The 23,116-nt window shown below is 43.6% G+C and overlaps 1 protein-coding gene across 1 annotated transcript in view; it reads left to right on the top strand.

Moving 5' to 3' along the window:
- Positions 1 to 23,116, top strand: part of ABCA1 (ATP binding cassette subfamily A member 1) — a 126,928-nt gene that overhangs the window by 47,545 nt on the left and 56,267 nt on the right. The window contains 3 exon segments of the mRNA XM_014559347.2: positions 4,864 to 4,985; positions 7,053 to 7,229; positions 18,856 to 18,948. Of these exon segments, the coding sequence (XP_014414833.1) occupies positions 4,864 to 4,985; positions 7,053 to 7,229; positions 18,856 to 18,948 (392 nt within the window).

Here is a 23,116-nt window from a genome sequence, read left to right as displayed (position 1 = left end):
CACTTATCCTGTTATTGACATGTCCCACGCCCTGCTTCCAGCTCCCACTCACCTGACTATCTTCCTCACCTGGGCTGATGCAGCTCAGGGGGCTTAGAGTCACTCTAGTGCTTTCTTGTCCTGGTTTGTTTCACACTCATATCCTGTTTCACTCTTCCCTACCTGCAGCAGATCACCTCAGTTCGTTAATTTATTCACTCATTTTTGTTCATTCATTCCTTCATCACCCACTATTTATGGGGTGCCTCTTCTGTGCCAGGCACTGCCATGTTTTGGAGTTTCAAAGTCTTGGCCCTCAGATACTCCTGTTCTTCTGGGGAGAAAGATGTGATTTCAGAAAACTGCAGATCGAGGGAAGCATGCATAGGAGGCCATTTAGGGCCCAGAGTATGGCCACCTGATCCAGCTTGAGAGCGGGGAAGTCAGGGCAGGCTTCCTGGAGGAGATGACTCATGGCCCAAGTCAGAAAGAAGGGGTCAGAGTTAGCTAGGCCAAGAGGTGAAGGGCTGTTTCAGACATCAGGCCTTCTCAATATTCTTGGCTTCTCCACTCATTTCCCTGCCGACAACATAATGGAGCAAACTTAGACCAGAGGTACAAGGTCACCCTACTCTGGCCTCATACCATACCTTGTCCTCTTCCTTCTCCTATCCTGTTCCGCAAAATCTTAGGTTTTAAGGAATCTCCTCTATGTTTATCTGCTTGTACATTTATTTATTCATCAGAAACATTTATTGAGAACCTTGTGTACGCAGCACTATGTCTACAGGGTGTCCTGGGTCCTGCCATCATGGGAGGCCTTCCTGTCCTCTCCTCACCAGCCATAGCCTCTGGAAATTTGTGGCTCTCTGATCTTTTTCAGAATTTGGCTTCAGCCCCTTCAGCTTGACTCCCCTGCACTTGCAGATAAGCCTCACTGCGGTCAAATGCTTCCATGAGCTGCCTTCCTCTGGCTTCCTCATCCCTCCTTCTGCTTTGTCTGTTGATTTGCTTCTTCGTCTCCCTTGTCAGCCTTGGAAGTTCCTTGAGGGCAGTGCCTGAGCTCTTCCCTTTTCTCTACACTTCACTGTGGCACACTGGTAAAGTGAGAGAAATATACCCTTCTCAATAATCGCAAAGTTACTACCATTTCTTGAGCACCTACCATGAGCCCTTTGCTCACTATTCATGCTTTACATGCAAATTTCTCTAATCCTCCTACTTTTGAAAGGTGGGCACGGTTATCCTTACTGCTTAGGTAAGCAATCTTGGGCTCAGAAAGGCAAAATGAACTTCTCAAAGCCACACAGTTCACGAACAGCAGAGTCCAGCGTCAAAATTAGGTTTTTCTGGTCCCACACCCCTGATCTTTTCCCCGCACTGTTGTTTCCCAAACTCGGCTGGAATCTCCCTGGGGAGTTTTATAAAATTCGAATGCCTAGTCTTAGCCCCAGAAGTTCTGATCACCTGGAAGTTGTTGGGGAAAGGGGGTGTGTGTGTGGCCTGGGCACTGAGAGATTTGTCAGGCCCCCTCTGAGAGTCTAATGAGCCAAGGTTGAGAGAATCAGTGCACTGACCGCATTGCCTTCCTGCGTCCACACTGTCTGCAGCTTGTTGGTGGTGATGTGTGAATCTGAGTCCACGTGTGTGGCAACCATGTGACCAGAAGAATGCAATTTCTTCATAGCCATGGATCTTTGGTCCTCCCTGCTGCCTCCCTGCCCGGCAACCTCACCACCCCATGCACGTGCACTGCCAAGGATTGTTGACTGTTTAATCAGCCTCTTGGTTCTTCTGTCTCATCTAGGCGATTCACTGAGAGGCGGCTGGAGTTTGATCACATCCAGCTGTGCTCATCCTCAGAGCCAGTTGACATAACAGAAATGTCTTGTAAACGTGCTGCGCGTGCTCCCTGGTCTCAAGTGTGTCGCCCTCGTGACCCAGACCCAGTGTGTGTGCAGCCAGGGCCAGCCTCCCTTCTGCGGAGGGAGGAGACTGTTCTGAAGTTCACTGGCACAGTGACCGTGTGCTGCTCTGCCTTTTTACCCTCAGGAGGGGTCTGTGACTTGCCTGGTCACTGAGGGTCAAGCTCATGTGTGTATTCCATTCTGTCCAGGGCTCAGAGAGGTCGTTCTTTTTGCACCTCACTTTATAGGTGAGACAGTGGAGACACAGCAAGGTGAAATGACCTGGCAAACAAATGGATACACAGCCCAGGTTTTCTGAGTCCCAGTGTGGTGCTTTGTTGTCCCACAGTGATCAGTGTCTGGCTTTCCATACCAGACCTCAATTGAAGCCACTAGCTTTCCTATCCTTATTCCTGTTTACCCCTGCCTGGTCCTGGGACATCCTGGGTGTCAATTTGTGTCCCTGGGAGTATATTACTAGTGACCAGGGGTCCTGTTTACTTTTGGGGTGCAGTCTGGGGATCATCCTAATATCCCAGGGCCCTTCTTGGACCTGCACAGCTAAAAGGAAATCTCCTGTGATGCTGCTCAGATACTTCTGGAATCTTCCCAGCTCCAATGCCATCTCCTAGTACTTATTATCCAGCCACCATTCACTGAACAGCAGTGCTTTGCCTGATCTGGGCACCAGGATACGGAGAGAAAACACTGTTCTGTGTCTCAGAGGCCTGGTCTGGTGGAGGTAATATGCAAACAAAACAACATTCCTAAAAGCATGGTCCCCAGGCCCCTGCATTAGAAATACAAGGGAGCCTTACTAAAATGTAGATTTTTTTAAGGCCTCATTCTAGGGCCATATTTCAGTATCTCTGAGAATTAGGCCCAAGAAACTGCATTTTAACATGGTCCCTAAGTGAATCTTAGCTGCTCTGAGATTTGGCAACTGCAGAAGTGAACCTGGTGGTGAGAATGTAGTATCGTATGTGAAGGGAGCACCGGGCAGGTGGCAGTCAGCAGGAGCATCTGTTCTCAGGAGGGACACCAGCTGGGCAGGGGCCAGCTTCTGGAGTGTGTCGTGAGGAATAACTAGGGGTTCTCCAGATAAGGTGTAGCCAGAAAATCGTTTCCCTAGAGATGTGAATCCTGCTCAGTGTATCCCTTCTCTAACACCTGCAGTATTAAAGTTTGCTTGAGCAGAACATGCCTGGATCAGGCAGTACTGATGAGAATCTGGGTGGATTTGGGCCCTCCTTCTACTTTATCTGTGCACATCACCCTCTTCGCTCCCAGGATTAACTCCTATCCTCTTCAAGTCTCACCTCATGGCCCCGTTTTTAGATCAAACCTCTATTTCTCATCAGTTAAGTGATTTTAATTTGCCCGGTTTGCCCCTAGAGGTCAGTTTGTGCCCGGGCCTGTGGGCTGCCACCTGCCAATGATAACTACCCAGTCACTGAGCTCATGATGAGCTGGTTTTCTCTTTATTGAAAGAAGAAGTTGGGTTATTAAGGGGGTAGGGTAGAAGGAGAAGTAAACACTTGAATAAAATATGGCAGGGAAAATGGTAGCATTTCAGTAAGGGGGGCCCCTACCAAGAAAAAGCTGAGGTTTAGAAAGATGATATGAAATTCCTAAGCAACACCACTAGGCATAGCCTCCAACTCTGGAGACTAAAATTGCTTTTTCCGCTCCACTACAGTGGATTGGAATGGAACCCTTTCTAAATGTACTTGGAGGGCTTATTATTTAAAGGAATTCTGTATGAAACCCTGCAGAAATACAGTCATTTAGTAGGGTTGATTTTAAAAATAAATGCATATGCGTTTTCTTAAAGCGCAGCAGACCCGGGTTTTAGAAGCTCTGAATCATGTGTTCCATGTTTGGAATTAAAATGAGACCCATGCCTGTGAAAGTGCTTTGGTATGCATAATGCTCTGCACCTGTGGTTCTCAAAGTGTGGGCCCCAGACCAGCTGCATCAGCACCACCTGGAAGCTTGTTAGCTTGTTATCCTATTAAGTGAAGTAAGTCGGAGAAAAATATCATATGAGATCACTTATATGTGGAATCTAAAAAATAATACAAATGAACCTATTTACAAAACAGAAACAGACTCACAGACAAACTTAGTGGTTACCAAAGAGGAGAGCAGGGGGTGGGGGGATAAACTAGGAGTTTAGGATTAACAGATACACACTCCTATATATAAAATAGGTAAACAACAAGGACCTATGTAGAGCACAGGGGACTATAATATCTTGTAATAACCTATAATGGAAAAGAATCCAGAAAAGAATGCGTATGTATAACTGTGTATAAAGTTGTGTATAACTTTGTTGTACATTTGGAACTAACACATTGTAAACTGACTATACTTCAGTTGTAAGAATGGTTAACAACAAAAAATAAAGAAATACAAATCCTCCAGCTTTGTCCCAGGCCCGCTGAATCAGAAACTCTGGGGGTAGGGCACCAGCAAGCCGTTTTCACAGTCCCTTCAGATGATTCTGATACCCGCCCAAGTTTGAGAACCACAGTTCTGCATCAAGAGGAAATTAGCCCCTGGGGCTTGTGGGAATAGGCTTTAAATATCTCCAAGTTCCGCTGCTTGAGATGGTACTGGGGAGACTGGAGCAGTAGGGTTAGGGTCACAAACCTCAGGTAGGTTGGATGAGAGCATTTAAAAGACCTGGCTTTTTCCTTGAAAAGCAAGACAAGGCTGTGTGTGTGTGTGTACAGCAAGTGTCGCACTCCACACCTTCAGAAAGCAGTCTTTTCATGTTTCTGCTGATAAGGCCAAGCTCCCTGAACCTTGTTTCTCTGTGTGCTTAAGCCAGAGGCCTGTGGTTATCAATCGATTTAAAATGAGGCAGTCAATATTATGACCTTTTTCTCCACCTGCTCCATTGTGCGGACTTTTTTTTTTTTTTTTCTGGAGTTACTTATTAAGTGAAAATAAAACACTACTTCTCCAGCAGGCTTGAAGCTTCGTGATTTCCTGGTTGACAATGAAACCATCTCTGGATTCCTACATCACAACCTCTCTCTGCCAAGGCCTACTGTGGACAAAATGCTGGGGGCCAATGTCAGTCTCCGGAAGGTAAGCTACACCCTTTGGCATCCCTGATGGGGCTGATGGCAATTACATTGTTTTAGAGCCGGGAAGGAAATGAATAAACTCAAGTCTTTGTAATGCTGCTGAAGGAGGTTGTTAGCTCAGAGGCAGCTTCACCTGTTTTTACCTCCCTGCTCAGGCTGGTGTTGCCAAACCATCCGGAGAGTGGGGTGTACAACCTGGCGTCACGGGCCAGCCGGTGGGAATAAAACTGATTTCCTGCCTGTCAGTTGGCACTTGTAGATAACTTCCCCCGGAAAAGGGGACGAATTTAAGTTAAGATGAATTAAACATTTTTTTAAAAAAAATTCACAGTTCTGGGACAATAACTAGGGTTGAGGATTATTGATCTGGAGTAGCTCTGTCTATAAAATCCAAGACAGAGGATTTTAAAAAAACTTAATGCATCCTTTATAGATAGACAAGAAAGATATATAAGGAGAAAATGTTTATTTTTTTTCTTAAATGTATAAAACCAGAAAGTAATGTTAGTGTTTCTATAGAATTTTACCTTAGATTTTAAAAAACTTCCTCTGGCATCATTAGGTATCCCACCACTCCTGAGCAGTGTGCAGCAGACCCTGATTGCATGGTTATTGATTTTCAGAGAAGCATCTCAAGTTCATTCTTTGGCAGAAAGGGGGAACTGCTTCCTTACCCTGTCTCATGTCTACATACTAGCTTGTCTTTACAGTTAGCAGAACTAGTGGAAATATTTATGCCTGAAAATAAGATCTTTGCTTTACATGATCTAGAATTTTTAAAATTAGAAAAATGTGCTTACTGCTTGCCCTTATGAAACTAGGAAAATATGCCTTGTGTTTACCAATTGTGTGGTTGGGCGATGGGCCAAAGGCAGCAGGCTTATGAAAATTGTTAGCCTGATTTCCATTGCCCCCCCTGCCAATCTCCTATCTGTCTGATCCGATCAGTTTAAAATAAGGGGCATCCTTAGTATGGAGGTGGTCCTCACATGGTAATTAGTCTCTGTGCGGTCAGTGTTCTTAAACACAGATACTAAAGGGAGATTGGCAGCAAAGGCTAGTTAGGAACAGGAGGCAAAGTGAAGTGCGCTTGAGTATCTGGCAGTAGGTAGAAACTTAATAGAAACCACGGCAGGCCTAGTGTTTCTGCAGTGTTAGAAAGCTGGGTGGGTCTTAAGAGGCACTGGGTCCATCACTCCCATTAGGTTGCACTATAAGCAGGTCAGGCTGCACTAATTGAAACAAACAGACAACGTAATAATGGAGTAATAAAGAGTCTGAATCATCCATTCATTCATTCCACAGATATTTACTGTCCATATGTTCCAGCACTGTGGACACAAAGGGAGCAAGAAAAACAAGGCCCCTCATCTTACTGAACTGGCTGTCTCATGGACAGTAAGGACCATATATGAAGAAGTGCGGTTTAGTTAGGCCTGGAAAGTTAACTAAATAAACAAAGAGAGGCTCTCTCGGCTATAATGAATAGATAAGAATGACTTAGAATTGGCCTGTCAATGAGAGGAGCTTGACTTTCTAGTACTCTGCTCTGATACAAGTAAAAGGAAGAGTTTCAAACTCTGAAATTGTTTGAACATAGTTCTTTGCAATAGTTAAATATCTGTCTCTACATGTAAATAGTATAAATGCCTTTTTTTTTTCATAATTCAGCCCAGCTCCAGTTTAAGATCTCATGCATTCCAAAGTAATGAGAATTTTCTATTTTCTCTAATAAAAGTGACTTCAGAAGTTCAGGCTTTAGACTTCTATTCACTGAATCACATGTCCTACTTTTGAGAAAAAGAGTTGGACTCAGGATTTCCCTTCACAAGGACAAGAGTGTGGGGGAGGATGAGTCAAACATCACATCCTGATGTTAAGTATCCTATAGGATCATGCCTGGATCCGTCCCGAAGCTCGCTAGAGACCCCGATGCATTGGGCTATTGCAGTGGTGTCCATTCTTCAAGGCTGTATTGACGTGAGGTCCCCCAAGAGGCTTGAGGGATCCAGCTTCCTATCTTTGTAATCCAGCTTTGCTTCTCTCTCTTTGCATGAAATGCTTCCAGGTATTTCTGCAAGGCTACCAGTTACATTTGACCAATCTGTGCAACGAATCAAAATTACGAGAGGTGATTAAACTTGGTGACCAGGAAATCTCCAGGCTTTGCAGCCTGCCAAGGGAGAAACTGGATGCAGCAGAGCAAGGGCTCCGTTCCAACATGGACATCCTGAAGCCGATCCTGGTGAGCAGGCCTGCCGTGTGGAGGCGCTTCTAGCACCTAATGCTTTTGGAATGTGACCCTTTTCCTTGGGCAATGTGGTTGATTTTGTAGAAACGTAAGGCTGACTGGGAGTTGGAAATATAATTTGGCTCAGTGGTATTCTAACTGTCCTTTCAAACTTTTGGGCCATCTACCCAAGGCTGAATTGGGGAAGAATGAGTTGGGTGTGGCCCCAAGTCCAAGTCTAAGGGTCCCTTGTGCCTGCTTCAATCAGAGAAGACCTGCTTTTTTGGGTTTTTAATACTGTTAAGAGTCCATATGAAGAAAGAAATCCCTAGATTAAAAAAAAGTCTTAAAACCATGAATGAGAAGATCGTTATCTATTCATTTTCAAAAGCCTATCAGGAGACACTGAAATGTCTCAGTGACAAAACCCCGAAATTAGATGGGAGCACACTCAAAAATTAGCTTAATCAATGACGAAACAGCATTCGCAGAAAAATAAATCCCAACAAAGTCTGATCATCAACTGGGAATCAATGGTTTAGAGAAGCGGTCCACGAGAGTGCACTCTCATTCCTAATCCAAGAATGCAGGTGAATCTGAACGTTCAGCTCACCAGTGTTGCGTGCAATTCCGGAACAGGTCTCTTTCTGTGGGTTTTCTGTGAGCTCTGGTGGCATGCCTCTCCAACAACATTCTCTAGCATCCGGTGTTCTGGTTTCCTAGTCACCACAGAGCTCCCTGATTGGTCAGTAGTTTCTTCTAAAACCAGGGAAAGAGTCCTGGAAGAAGGATGTGCCTGGAAAGAGATATTCCTCATTATAATAGAAATTGAATGCTCTGGGACTTTGTGCACCATGACTTCTCTATAGAGAGATGGGTCCTAAGAAGGTTTGATTTCTGGACCCTGTGCCTGGATCACACCCTAGAATGTGACCTTGGAAACACATCTCAGGGTTTATGTTCTTGACTGACCATCAAGGAGTCCTTACATCCTGCTTGGCACCCTGATGCTACAATTTCTGCTTGAGGTGAAGGTAGTAGTAAAACTGAATTCTTTGATGCTTCTGTGGCAGGGTTGATGGTGACCCAGTCAGTGTGAGGGAGTTAGGTCTAGTGCTTAAGATCTGTTTTGCAGCCCCAGATAACTGGGCTTAATAGTTATATAAGCTCATTTGTGAAGACATTTGCAGCCTGTTACTTTTTGTGTTGTGAGACAGAGGGTCAAAGGTTATTACAAATGGTAGACCATTTCCTTGGACCGTTTTGGCTGTTTTTCTTGACTTCACTACAAGACAGAAGTGTCCACCCTTTCAACCAGGATGGTTCAAATTTTGGAAAGAGGGGTGCTTTCAGAAGATGTAATCTATTCTGGTGTCCACTCATTATTTCATTTCTGTTGATCCATTAAATACCTATTGTGTGCACAACCCAGTAAAATCCCTTTAGTTATATAATGTCTGCATTATGCTCTTAAGTAGAATGATAGTACAGCCTTCATAATCTGACAATCACCACCTTGGGTTCAACTTGAAAATCTCTCTCTAGTTGGGAAAATTACCATGATCAGGACATGGAAATGCACTGTCAAAACTGTCAGCTACATCACAGCCCATCCATGTTGTGCTGTGGTTGTGCTTGGTAGACCAGTTAGTTCACAGCCAGGTGTTGATTAGGGTGGCTGTCGTATTAATTGCTATGAGTAATATAAATTATATGCTGAAACAGTGGCTGATAAGATAGAAATTATCTTTCTGTAGATCAGTGTTAGGAATCAGTCATACAAGCAAAGTAATCCTGTAGAGTATTTCAATGAAAAACTGCATTCTTGGCTTAGATATTGCAAAGGCTTCTTACCCTGTAGATTCTTATTTATGTTTATGCCTCAATTATACCTTGCATAAAATGAAGGTACTAATTTTCACACCTTGCATATCAAGGTGGTCACAGGGCTGTATTCCTTTTTGGAGGCTCTGAACATGAATCTGCTTCTGAGCTCATTCGAGTTGGTAGCTGAATTCAGTTCCCTGAGGTTGTAGGACTGAGGTCCCTGTTTTCTTACTGGCTCTCTGCTGGGGGCTGGTCTTTGCTCCTAGAGGCAGCCAGCATTCCTTCTCCTGATTTTCATATGGCTCCCCCTCCAGCCACGGTGGGCTGAGTCCCTCTCATGCTTTAAACCTGACTTTTCCTTCTGCCACATCTCTATGCCTCCAGCCAGAGAAAGTTTTTTGCATTTAAGGGGTTGGGATTAGACTGAACCCATCCAGATCATCTAGGAAAATCTCCTTATTTTAATGTTCATGACCTCTTACATCTGTAGAGTACACTTTACCATGTGATATAACTGATTGACAGGTTCTGGGGATTAGGGTGTAGACAGCTTTGGGGAGAGCATTCGTCTAGCCACAGCTGCCTTTGGATTAGAACATATATTTCATTATATCTTCAGTGTTTCTGTTTCCAGGAAAGTTTCTTCAGTGCCTTTGGCGTTTGTTGTTGTTGTTGTTGTTGTTGTTGTTGTTGTTGTTGTTAGTCCCTTTTCAGCCCTGTGTACTTTCTTGCTCATGTTCTGAGAGTGACTCTAAAGCATAATGAACACCTACCCATGAAGGTTTGTAATGCACAAACCAGAGAGAACAGAGACATTGGGAAGCACAGCATCTCTGAACAGGGCATGAGATCATCCATCAGCAACATCAACCACATATTTACAGTATGTTTGCTTTGTACCAGGTACCATTCTAAGGCACTGACAGTTCAGTCATGAACAAGGCAGGGAAGGTAGACATGGAGCTTTCATCCCAGTGGGTACTGGGAACCAACTTTAAGGCTGAGATTGGGAGCTTGAGAAATTCTTCACAGCTTCTGGGTTCTGGAAAGTGAGGGCTGCCCTCCTCTCCTAGTTTCACTGGTGAGCTGCCAACAGCTCCCTGACAATGGTTTTTGCCAACACAGGACACTGTGAGCCACAGTGAAAGACTGGGAGCTCAGTAGGCTTGGGCTCTAGTGTGGCTCACCATGGTCTCCCTGATGTGAAGGTGGTGTCTGATACTTGAGGTGAGGAAAATTGTGTCTGATCCAGGTTAGCAAAGGCAGGCGTACAGATTTACCTCCAGCTCAGTGATAGCTTAAATACTGCACAACCATGAGGCTAGATTGTCTTGACTTCTGATGGTACCTTCACCCGAAAAGGGAAAGTTGTGTTTCTGTGGAACAAAGAGTTCTGTTCATGTGTCTGCTGATGCATGCAGTAATTCCTGCAAATGCTGTACTCAGTTCATGGGACAAAGGAGGTGAAGTGAGTGGTGCCCCGAGATTCCCAGAAGACCAGTGAGCTCACAGCTGGGCTGTGCAAGGATCAAAGGAGCAGATGGAGAAGAAGTGAACAGTCCTCCTTGTTTCCAAGGGTCTTTGTTTAGTGTCTTCTTGACCCTTAGACAAGGGCTCAGCTTGGCTCAGGGCTTTGGGGGGCCTAATACTTTTCAACTTGTCACAGCAATCTTTAAAGTATTTGTGTGGGTGTTTTTTTTTTTTTTTAATGGGAGGAGGCACTTGGGTTTATTTATTTAATGGAAGTTCTGGATATTGAACCCAGGACCTCATGCATGCTAGGCATTCACTCTACCACTGAGCTATACATACTCCCCGCTTTGTGTGGGTGTTTTGCAGGAGAAAACACTTGGTTTTCCCTCTCCTCCCGCCTGGAACTGTGACATCTGTGGGAAGTATCAGATTTTGTTTGGCTTTGTGTGAGTTTTACTACCCACTTATTTACAACATGTACTTTTGCCAGGCAAGCAGTTGCAACCCCCAACATTTGATAAGGGGAACACGCCTCATGGATTTACTCTTTCAGACGCTGTTCACCTGGTTCCTGTGAGAAAAGGGGAGCACAGAACTGGGGATAAATTAGTGAATTTAGCAGTGTGTTAACATGACTGCTCAGCTCCATCAAGACAGATATTTTTGCCTCAATTGTAACTATTAGTTCCTTGAAAAATGCTGCCGTTTCTAAGAGAAAACGTTTGATTTTTTGATCCCAAATGACATAGTAGTAGGTGTATTTTAACTATGTTTAGAAACAGCAAAAAATGAAGTATTTTAATGCAATAAACACATCAGATTTAAAAGTTAATGTTTAAATTGTTGAATTGTTTTTAAAAGGTTAATATTGTCCTCAGACACAAGTTTTATGATTCCCTACTTCAATGAAAATCACTAAAATATTCCTCAAAGGAAATTTTATTGTCATGTAAACCACTGGAAAGAGACAGTGGTTGCTTCTGGGTGGTAATAGTCTTTGTGCCTAGTATGTGACTTACTTATTTCCAATTTGAACTCAAACATACAAATCCTAGCCCTGAGTTGAACTTGCTGAACATGGGCAAAGTGAGGTAGAGATTTTAGTCTACTTTATGAGAGCATTTCAGGGAAGTTTGAAATGTCCCAGTGGACACATTGTAACATGCATTTACAGAGGAGGAAGACAAAATTGTGCATTATATTGAAAATACTATCCAAATGTATGTACATCCACATCTCACTTTAGCAGTAGAGTCCCTGCAAAATTTGAGTGTGGATAAGATTTTTGTAAGTTGAAAAGAGTTTCCAATTACATTTTAATGTCACAGATGTTCTGTCTCATATTTCTATTTGGCTACAATTTCTAATGCATTTGTAGTAGTCTCTCCTGGTCTTCCTTTTGTATAACGATCACCTGTAAACAGAGACTTAATTTCATTCATTCAGCAAATATTTATTGAGCCCTGATCTGTGCCATGCTCTGGGCCAGGGAGGCAGTGGTACAGCTCTCTAAGTTTCCCTGCTGGTGGGGCAGTAGACGGACAGAGCAAGACAGGAACAGATGCTGTGCAGAGTGATAACCTCTCTGCTGGGTACTGTGCAGGCCCTGTGGAGGCCTCCTAACCCGGTTTTTGAGGACCAGAGAAGAAACATCCTCTAAGTTGGAACCCAGGAATAGAGCTTAGCCAGGTAAAGATAGGGCAAGAATCTTCACGCAAAGGACATGGTATGTGTATGGGATCGGAGGAGAGAGAAGGTGCATTTAGGGGAACTGGGCAGAGTGGAGTAGGTGTAGCCATGGGGAGTTTGATGGGTGCAGGAGCGGTGAGACATGATGCTCTAGAGGTGCTGAGGCAGACGTTCATGAGCCATTTTTAGCTATTGGGCCTGATCTTAGAGGAAGGGGAGCCACCGGAAGGCTCCAGGGGTCGGGGACTTGATGAGTGAATATAAAACAATGTATCTGTGAATTTGAATGACCTTTGTAGCAGGATTCATACCATTCCATCTCTTGCCCTCCTAATGTGCTTCTCCCTTTGCTTTTCATTTTCTTCCACATTTATTGGGTGCCTAGTTATTATGTGCCAGGACCTATGCTGGACACTGAGTTGAAATAAAACACCAGCTCAGAAATTAAAGTCCAATTGACTTTGCTAGGTTACTGCCTTTTTTTATTTTTAGTCTTTGACAATGTAGTTAAACCAAATTTTTGGTGGTGAGCATGCTGTAACGTATACAGAAGTAGAAATATAATGTTATACATATGAAACTTATATAATATAAACCAATGTTACCTCAATTAAAAAAAAGAAAAAACCCAAAATTCATGTGGAAGGAGAAAAAAAGCTAATGAGGATAAAAAGAATATAATGAAGTCATCTGTTAGACTCAGAAAAGACGAACAGTGGCCTTTGTCATTCTGGGGCCAGCACCCCTAATGTCTTGCTTTTAGAAAATGTTGCAGTGTTGTGATTAACACATCTTGCACAAGTGGATAGGAGATTTTGAGTCATATAATACTCATTTGTCTATTCTTCCTCTAATGATAATGCAGTATGTACTGATGATCTAAAAACATTGAATAATACATGAATTCCCGTTAGCTTAACATAGAACGTACAGTCCTCAATAAAGATTTTATCTTCCCTCCTTTTCCTGGTTTTCCTTCGTACAAGAGAATCTTGCCTCCTGTGGTCATTGGGGACCTATATGAATTCATAGCCAGGGGAATGTTTTTGGTTAAAAAAAATTGTAGTAGGAGTTCGAAAATGTGAATTACTGGAGCTCTTTGGAAATACTATTGGCAAGTGCTGCCTGCCTCTGTCAAGTAAATATGAGCAGGAGACCACAGTTAATAGGAGGTGTAGGCTCGGGGTTCTCAGACTTCATTGTGTGGCCTTGTTTCAAGGCGGATTGCTGGGGTTAATTTTATTCAGGGAAGTTAGACATCTTTCAGATCTGACAGGTACTCAGCCAACTTACATTCTTACCCTTCCTTCATTCCTGCCAGTCTCCCTTTCCTCCTCCCCACTCTTGTCTTTTATTGAATTAAAAAGAAAATGATGAAATAGATCAAACATATAAAAAGGAACAGAAATAATATAAAGAGCATAAAGAGCTCACATGTACCCTCATCCATCTTTTTGCCATGCTTGCTTTAGATACTTTTCAAGGAATAAAACACTAGGGATACCATTGATGTCACCTATGTGTCCCCATCTTTTTCCTCAGAGATAACAGCACTCCTGGAGTTGCATATTTTTATGAAACCATATATATGTATGTATGTATGTGTATATATACATACTTGCATTCTGTTAATAATCTACTGTATTGATTTACACGTGTTAACATTGTGTAAATGTGCATGTTGATCTGCATCTTGTCTTTTTCACTCAGTGTTTCCTTTTTGAGGTTTATATGTGTGACTTCTGGTTCCTTTTAACTGCTGCATGGTATTCTGTTTTTATACTAAATTTTTTTTAAGTTCGTTCTTCCAGTCTTTGCCTTGTTTTTACACGTTGTTCATGGCATCTCTTGGTGCATAGATTTTATGTTCAAAAGTTGGAGTCATTTTTTTCCCCATTTTAGTTTGGACTTCTATATTTTGAGAAGGTCTCCCCTACCCCAACTTCATAAGTATATTTACTCCTATATGTTTTAAACTTTATTTTTAGTTTTAGCTCTTCAATCTACAAAGAATTTAATTTCGTATAGTGGTGTGAGATGGAAAAACTACAATCTTACCTGAGTAACTACTTGTCTCAGCAGCACTGATTCAATAGTCCTTTCCCCATTAATTTGTAATAATTAGGTCTACTGACTTATTAGTCTCCTCTCTGTATTTTCATAATATCCAAGCGCAGGAAAGTGAAATGAAGTATTGAGCAAAATACCTGGTTAATGCAAGATTTAAACTTGATGCTGCATTTGAATTGTGTGTGTGTGGGTGTTTTTTACCCCTGTGATGTCAACCCACACCTGTATGTGTAACTCCAACCCACACTTCTTTGAAAATGGAAATTTGTTGTACTGATTACAGCTTGCCGGTACTTATGTTAATGAATTCTGAGCATTTAATCTCAAACAACAATTAGTATAAGAAGGATCCTAATAATAGCACTGACTCCTCTACTTGGGGCTTATGAATGGGCTTAGCCGTGTTTCTCTTAGAGACCCAAACCTAAATCAGTCAATTACACAAACAAACCAAAGCCCAGTCTACTGACAACAAATTCATATAGCAGCATATGGTATTGCATTGGTGTCTTGAGTATCTAAAGGTCTGACACCCAGAGTAAATGTAACGAGATCATTATGTTTATGTCTGTGGTTAAATATATTCATGGGTTAGACAGCCGTACCGTAGGCCCTGCTATATGCATGAAGTTTTGCTTAAGTGTGTAGCTTTTAAAACAAGAGGAATAAGCTTGCCCCACAGTCAAGAAATTTAAATAGAAAAACCTGAAGGAAAAAGCATTACCTATGAAGGTTTAAATTCATTCAGATGGGGAGACATACTGTCCAAACAACGTGAGCTGCTCATTGGCTTGTGTCCTGCAGGGGAAGGATGACTGCTAATGGGGACAGCGGGCCAGTGCTGGGTCCAGGGGTTTAGAGAGCTAGTGTTTTGCACTTGGTGGCTTGTGTACACAAGTGATGTGATGTACCTGGCTGCACATATGTTTGGCACTGTCTTGAATCCCACTTGGGGGCCAGGTGACCCTATTGGCTTCACAGTCTGAAGCAGACAGCATCGTGTGGACCAGACGGGGAACACACAGACAGCCACATTCGTGCACACACGACTGGGGAAAAGAGGCGTGAGTGTTGTCCAGGTGCTGTGTGTCTCAGTGGTTCTCAAAGGTCAGTGTGCAAAAAACTCCCCAAGGATTCTTGGGTCACATGTCTAGTTTCTGATCCAGTAGGTCTCGGGGGCTGGGAGTCTGCATGCTTGGCGAGCACCTCGGCGGTTCTGATGCACGAGCTCCGGGGACCACACTGTCAGTGTAGCCTGGTTGTTCTCTATCCTCTGTCATGATTTAGGTTCTATTCAAGGGCAGCTGGTATCATGAACTTAATATTTCCTTTAAATTGACTTGCTTGCTTTGTCCAGATACATTTAATTAGAAAGGAAACTATATTACTCCTGTAAAAGTAAAATCAGTATCACTTACTATAAATAGAAAGTACACAATGAATATACATATCTTAATGTATGTATCTAAGGGTGTGTGTATGTCTGTGTGTATACTTAATATATGTAGTTTTAGAGACACACATATACATAATCATAAGTAGTGATTTTTCCTTCAGGTTTTTCCATTTAGATGTTAATTTTGAGGCAAGTTTGTGTGTGTGTGTGTGTATAGTATAAATACATATTAATGTAAGTATATATTTCATCCAGTTAACATCTTTTTTTTAAATTGAAGTATAGTTGATTTACAATGTTGTGTTTGTTGCTGGTGTGCAGCATAATGATTTAGTTATACATATATATTCTTTTTCATATTCTTTATCATTATAAGTTATTACAAGATACTGAATATAGTTCCTTGTGCTAAACTTTAGGACCTTCTTGTTTATCTTTTATATATTTAGTAGTAAGAACCTGCAAACCCCAAACTCCTAATTTATCCCTCCCCTGCTCTTTACCCCTTGGTAACCATAAGTGTGTTTTCCATGTCTCTGAGTCTGTTTCTGTTCTGTAAATAAGTTCATTTGTGCCATTTTTTAGATTCACATGTAAGTGATATCATATGGTACGTCTTTCTCTGTCTGACTTACTTCACTTAGTATGATAATCTCTAGGTCCATCCATGTTGCTGAAATGGCATTATTTCATTTTCTATGGCCAAGTAATATTCCATTGTGTACGTGACAACTTCTTTATCCAGTCATCTGTTGATGCACATTTAGGTTGCTTCCATGTCTTTCCTATTGTAAATAGTGCTGATGTAAACATTGCGGTGCATGTATCTTTTGAATTAGGGTTTCCTCTGGATGTATGCTCCACTTAACCTTATCTTTTGCTTTGCAATTTGGCAAACACTAAGTAAAGAAAAAGGGTTATAAAGGAGAAAGAAGTGTTTGCCTCAAGACTTTGGAAATTAGGATGAGGATGTGCTAGCATTTCACTGAGGAGCATTTATAATTTTAGAAATAGCACATTGGAGTGTGGCTGATATGCTTTTAGCTGACAATGCTAGCTCTCTGCCTTGCGGAGGGAGGGTACCTAAACAGGAGAGAAAGCTCGAGAGCTAGCCAAGAAACAGAAGGGAGGACGTATGTCTTTCAAGAACTGGAGAACCCTCCATGCAGAGGAGAGCCTCAGCCCTTCAGTTTGGGTAGGGAACTTTCAAGGAAGGGAAGAGAAAGGCAGGGATGGAATTGTTTATAATTGTGAGGACCTACTATGTGCCAGGCACTGGGCAGGGTGCTCGGCATGTGTCCCTGGTTTAATGTTCATGAAGACTCTGTGACATGGACACATTATTGTTTACCCTGCTGTGGAGTTGAGGAAATGAGGCATGGGACATTTAAGCCACTGGTCCAGGGTTCTGTAGCCACCCCAGGTCCCCATTACCAGGGCAGAGAGGGCAGAGTGCTAAGAATCTTATTTCCATTCAGACTTTAGAAAAGAAATGGATTAACTACCAAATTTTAAGCTTCTAACGTTTAACTTAATTTGGCATTTTTTGTTTTGCTATATAATCCTGAACACATATCGTCTTGTGCGCCTCGTGGTAATAAGCACAGAAACAGTTGTAACCTCCTGTATCTTCCAATTAAGACATCTCGGTTTGTAAACTTTTTCTTACCAGGGTCTTTGTAGGTTCAGCTTTGAGTGTGTAACCTTGAGTTATACTATGAGCCTGAAGAGAGGAAGAAGAAACGAGCCCCCCCACCCCGCCTGTCTTTGCTCATGAATTACCTTGTGGAAGGAATGGTCGCTGACATGACCTATGCGTTGTCACAGAGACCTACCTGAGTCTAGCGTTTACAGGGAGCAACAGGTCCCTCAGAGGCCTGGGCGTGTGGAAAGGCTGTGCTCTGGTGAGTGAGCCGTTCCAGAAGAGCTCGTGCATCAGGCTGACAGAAGCTTCCATAGAACCTTTAGAGAGATTTTTATCAGAAATGTACACTCGGGATTATGCTAGGATATTATGATGATCATGACCTTAGTCTCCTGCGTTTGGAGTCCTTAAAGGAAAGCATTCCAGGCCACCAGTTCCTAGAGGTAGTGATGAGCTCCATCTACCTGCAGCCGTTTTCTATGCAGTCTGCATGATGGTTCACAGCAAGCTCTGCTATAAGGCAAATATCAAAACAGCTCTGCCTTCTTTAGATTTCTGAGGGTCTGCTATTGAATAAAATGATGCCCATAGAAGCGCCAAGGAAAGATGGGTTTTTCCCTGAAGACTTTTTTCTTCATTTGTCAAGAATGATGAAACTGATTCTGTATCATTTTCTCTTTGGAAACTTGAAAACTCAGAGCCAATTCTGGCCTCAGGGTCTATGTATTGTTGTTCTTTTCCTTCTCTAGCTTGGGCTGCCTACCCTAACCCATCTTCTCCTTGGGCCTAAATTAATTATTTTCTTACATTTGCAGTGCAACTTGGTGGCATATAACAGCAATTAAATATATAAATGAGTAAATATAATGATTTGACCTGAACTGGACATAAAAACACCAGAAATTGACACATTATAGCTGATTGTACTTCAGTAAAGCAAAAAACCCAAAGAACCCCCCGAAACCCCAAGTATTTTAAAATTAAATTTAATATATTAAAACAATACATTTTCATATATTTAAATAGGGGTTAAAACTTAGTATATTAAAAATAAGTTAATTTTTAGTGTTAGAAACAGTGTTGAGTAGAATGAAAGAATTTCTTCTTCTCATGCTTTTGGTAGCTTTAAAGTTTACATTTTCTTCCTTTCTCATGAGCCATCACAAATGTATTTCTCAAGGCTGCTCTCATGTTGCCTGTCTTGCAGAACTCTAGACAGAGTTGGGAGTTTGTCATCAGCTTTGCACTAGACACACACACACCCTGCTGAGGTTTTTTTTTTAATCTATTGCACATCAAGTAGTTTAAAATACATATTCCCACACCATTTAAAAGTATTCATCAGAGAATTAGTAATTCTTAGATGAACAACCTGCAAACATACAGTTAGAATACTTTTAGTGTCTTACTTTGGTTAGGAATGGGTTTCTTATGTTTTAAACTCAAGATTGTAAATGGTTTCAATTGTTTATTTTTAACAGAGATTTCATGTTTACATTTCAGTTTAGAAACAAAGTTTTTTCTTTTTTTTCTCTTTTCAGACAGAACTGAACTCCACATCTCCATTCCCGAGCAAGGAGCTGGCTGAAGCCACACAAACTCTGCTGGATAGTCTCAGTAGTCTGGCCCAGGAGGTAAGTCGTGTCTTCTCAGCCCCAGGAGGCAGACCCTCCACTATCATTGTTTTCCACCCTGAGTTTGGCTCAGAGGGTCCTTTTGATTTGAGTATCATAGGAAATGTAAAATCAACTTTAGAAGCATTTGTCATCTTAAAAATTGCCTGGTTTGATCTCTTTACTTTAGAGATGAAAAAACGGAGACTCACAGATGTCCCAGGGCTAATCAGATAGTGGCTATAACTCACAGATGTCCCAGGGCTAATCAGATAGTGGCTGAAGGCGCCATATCTAGCCGAGAACTGTCTCCCATAGCTGCTCGCAACCCCCCGTTAATGACTCGTTTGTAAAGAGGATGATCCCTCCTCGTCCCCTGGGTGCTGTGTTTGTCTTAGCAGCAGCTTCTCCTTATTTTTTCTTCAGTGGCAAAGACAGACAGTCTTTTTACCAAAACATTTGTTTGCTAACTGGAGGGAATAACGTGGTACCCATAATTCAGATCTTTCCCTTGTAAATGTCTGGCCTCTGAGTTCAACTTTGGGAATGTAGTCTCTTAATGAAAACTGTAAATTGAGTTGGCCTTTCATGTCCACATGTTGACAAGTGTATCAGAATCATCTTTGTCATAGGATCAGAGAGCCTAACTTGCAGAAAACAGCCTTTCCTTCGCCTCCCAGTCAGCATATGCTCACCTTTCTGGCACCCAGCCTTGTTTCATATTAGGCTTGGAAAGGAGGGGCCATCCAGAGCCCAATGTGCAGGGAGCTGAGCTGGGGGGCAGTGGTCAGATATCACGCAGACCTTCATGTTTAGAATGTTAGGTAGGAATAATTTGTGGGCCGATTTTCTCAGACGTGGTCTAGCCTTATTTTGAGTTGCTTCTCTAACTCATTTTTTGGTGTTTGTATCATTTTTTTCAAATATCAAAACTCATTTTGATTTTTAAGATTAAAGTGCAGCCTGTTCACTATGGAAAATGCAGAATGTTTGGAAAATACAGAAAACACCAAGATTAAACACTGTCGACGTGTTAGGGTACTGCTGTCAGTTCTGTTCTGTGTTCTTTTAAAATTGTGCCCCTGTGGGTCCGACTGAAGAACCCTGGCTTTTGGGTCCGTTTCCAGAGGAGAAGGCGTCTTGCCAGTGGCCATCTGTTACTTGGGTTATGAATGCTGGTGACCTTTCTGTAGGTGGAGAAGCTGGATCTCCTGGGGTTCTTTCAGGAGGTAGAAAGAAGAACAGAAACTGCACTGCAAGTCTCTTGCCATTACTCTAGGGTCCTGCTCACTGACCTTACGTGTCCTGTGCCACTCTGGGAGGTCCCCTGCCAGCCTCAGAGAAAGCAGGGCAGGGACTCTTAACGCGGGACACTGCCTCTAAACTCAGGGTCCAGTTGCAACTGTTTCCTCTTACATCGCTGGCCTACCTTTTGTCTGGGGTCAAAAATAATTGGAAGCATGTGATGCTCCCGTTGCTCATGTGGTGGAAATGCTCCAGCTGAGCCACATACATTTTTCTGGGCAGCCACGTGCTTGTGTCTCGCTTGACCCCTGGTCCTGGGCGACAGGGGCCACCCACTCCTCTCAGCAGAATGGCTTCAAGTCACTTTTGCCATTAGTGACTCATTGTCTCACTTGCCATTTCTCTTGGACAAATGGGAAAAGTTAAATAAATAAATGCACTTGTTTATCTGTTCAGTATTTGGAAAGAAAGTGGGTTGTTTTGACCAAAGCACAACCCTTGAAAGGAAAAGGGAACTATGCTCCTTTGGTTCATGTCTGTTCACCCAGTGTCCACATGATAAATGTGATGCCCACACTGCAGATGACCCGGGGGCTCAGAAAAGCTGGACGGCTTGCCCATGGTCACCTAGTTAGTTAATTGGCAAAACTGGGATTTTAACCGAGGGCTGTTGGATTCCAAAGCCCGTGTTCTTATTGCGTTAGCCCACTTTTTGTCTGGTGAACTCTGATGGCAACTAGAATAGAAGAGAAAGGAGATTCTTCAGAGAAAGACAATATGGATTAACAGGGCCTGGCAATGGGTGGAAATAGGGACTTTCGGAGCCAGATGAGTCAGAGTGGACGTGAGCTTCACCCTGGGTGGTGGGGAGCTGTGCCTGCGGAGACTGGGGGGCAGGACAGGGAGCAGCGTCTCGGTTACAGCTGCAGCACCTGCCTGGTAGTGGCACAGCTGGATGCTGGGGACTCGGCAGCGAGCACGCTAACTTCCCTCTTCTCATGGGGCTTATGTGGGGCGGGAGGCAGAAATAAGCAGGTCAGTGTGTAATGTGACAGCAGGGGTACCAGCAACGAAGAATAAACTGGGTGAGAGGGATGGAGGGTGATGAGGTGTTGTTTTAAAGGAGGGTGATTCGAGAAGTCCGCTCTGATCAGAGGACAACTGAACCTGAAGGCAATGACAGCAGGTCCTCCACTCCAGGGGGATGAACCACAGATCAAAAAACACTGACGTAGGGCACCATCAGGGAGCACACTTAAAGACCAGGAAGGAGGCCAGCTTGGCCAGAAGAGAGCAAGCGAGATGGTGGTGGGACATGAGGTCGGAGCAGGAGGTGAGCACCCTGCAGGCCTGGTAGGGCTGGATTTACACCAGCGAGATGGGAGGCCAGCAGAGGGCCTGGAGTGGGGGGCGTACGGCATGACCTCGCGGATGAGACCATGCATGGCCCAGTGCTGGGGGCGGGGGCAGAGGAGACCATCGCAGTGGATTGACAAAGGGAGCCAGCCTTTCATTCACTCCAAAATGATGATCCAGCACCTCCTTCTGTGGGCTGGGGGACAAGTGGCCCCCTTCCCTGCGAGTGGGAGCCCTTCACAGAGGAGGTGTGGAGTAGGTTTTCATCCCTGAGACTGGTGCTAGGAGAGCCACAGCTTGGAATAATTCAGTCATTTGTGGTGCCTCTGTCCAAAGATGCGCTGGCTTCATGTGGAAGGAAATTTGCTGTTTGGATTGGGAGATAACAGGGTGGTGGTAGTGAGGAAACCTGTGGTAAGAGAAGTGAGTGGCTTTTACTATCATTAATAATCCCCAGGGCTGTTCCACCCGCCACCAAAAGGAAAGATGGCTGGCTACCTCTCCCATCCTTGTCTGCTCCCACATACAGGTGATGAAAAGACAAAATATATCAGGAAAAGCTGACCCCCTCACTGTGCTCTTGTGGTGTCAGTTGCCCCCTCTGTGGAGGGGGAAGTCTTTGTGCCATCTCACTGCCCTGGGGTGCCTGGTTTCCCTCTGGAGGCAGGAATCAAAGGCAGGATATACGGTGCCCGGGACCTTGGCACTCACAGGAGCCGCCGGCCCTGAGAGAGAAATCCAGGCACATGGAGTGCCAAGCTAGGCTGCCCCCGGGGCAAGTGCAGTGTCCTCCAGCCCCTATCCCCAGTCTGTTCCCCACGCCTCAAGCTTCCAGGCGGTGAGAACACCAGTGACATTTCAAGGAATGTAGGGATTTATTAATGATTCATTGTGAAATGCATGGAACTACAAAGTGCTCTATAAATATTTAATTATAAGAGCCATTGGGCCAAGAAGTCCACAAGATGCTGGAGAACATTTGTCTTTGAGACAAAGCGCTTGTCACGTGTGAGTTGGAGACGCAGCCCCTGGCTGCCGGGGTCTGACTCATCTGGGCAGGGGCTGCTGTTAGTGGGGCCCTCTCTCGGGTGTCCGAGAGTGTATGATTCTCTCCTCACCAATGTAGTTTCCTCGTCCTGATGAGAAGATGGGCCCTCAGAGAAGTGACTTTTCTAAGGCTGTGAGCTGCTGAGAGATGTAGCTGGGGTTCAGACTTGGTCCCCTACCCTATGCTTCTTCCATTCCCTGACACTTGGCTGAATCGAGGATGGGACTTCACTCCCAGCCAAGGGGCAGAGGGCTCCTCAGTTTCCACACTGAAGTTTGAAGTGCTTTAGAAATGAGTCAGTGACCGAGGAGGTGAGCCGTTCTTGATGGACACCTGTGAAGACAGCTGTTCAGAGAAAGCATTCTCTATAAACTCGATGATAATCAAAGTGAAATAAAGCCCATCACCAGGGGCTCTGCTAAGATCTAAAAGTTTTTAATATGTGTAGGAGTCACCTGGGCACCTTGCAGAGTACAGATCTGAACTGTAGATAGATAGATAGATAGACCGGGATCTGCATCTGCAGCAACCTCTCCACTA

The sequence above is a fragment of the Camelus ferus genome, chromosome 4, assembly GCF_009834535.1.
Source record: "Camelus ferus isolate YT-003-E chromosome 4, BCGSAC_Cfer_1.0, whole genome shotgun sequence".
NCBI classification, from domain to species: domain Eukaryota; kingdom Metazoa; phylum Chordata; class Mammalia; order Artiodactyla; family Camelidae; genus Camelus; species Camelus ferus.
This window is presented reverse-complemented; position numbering and strand designations above follow the sequence as displayed.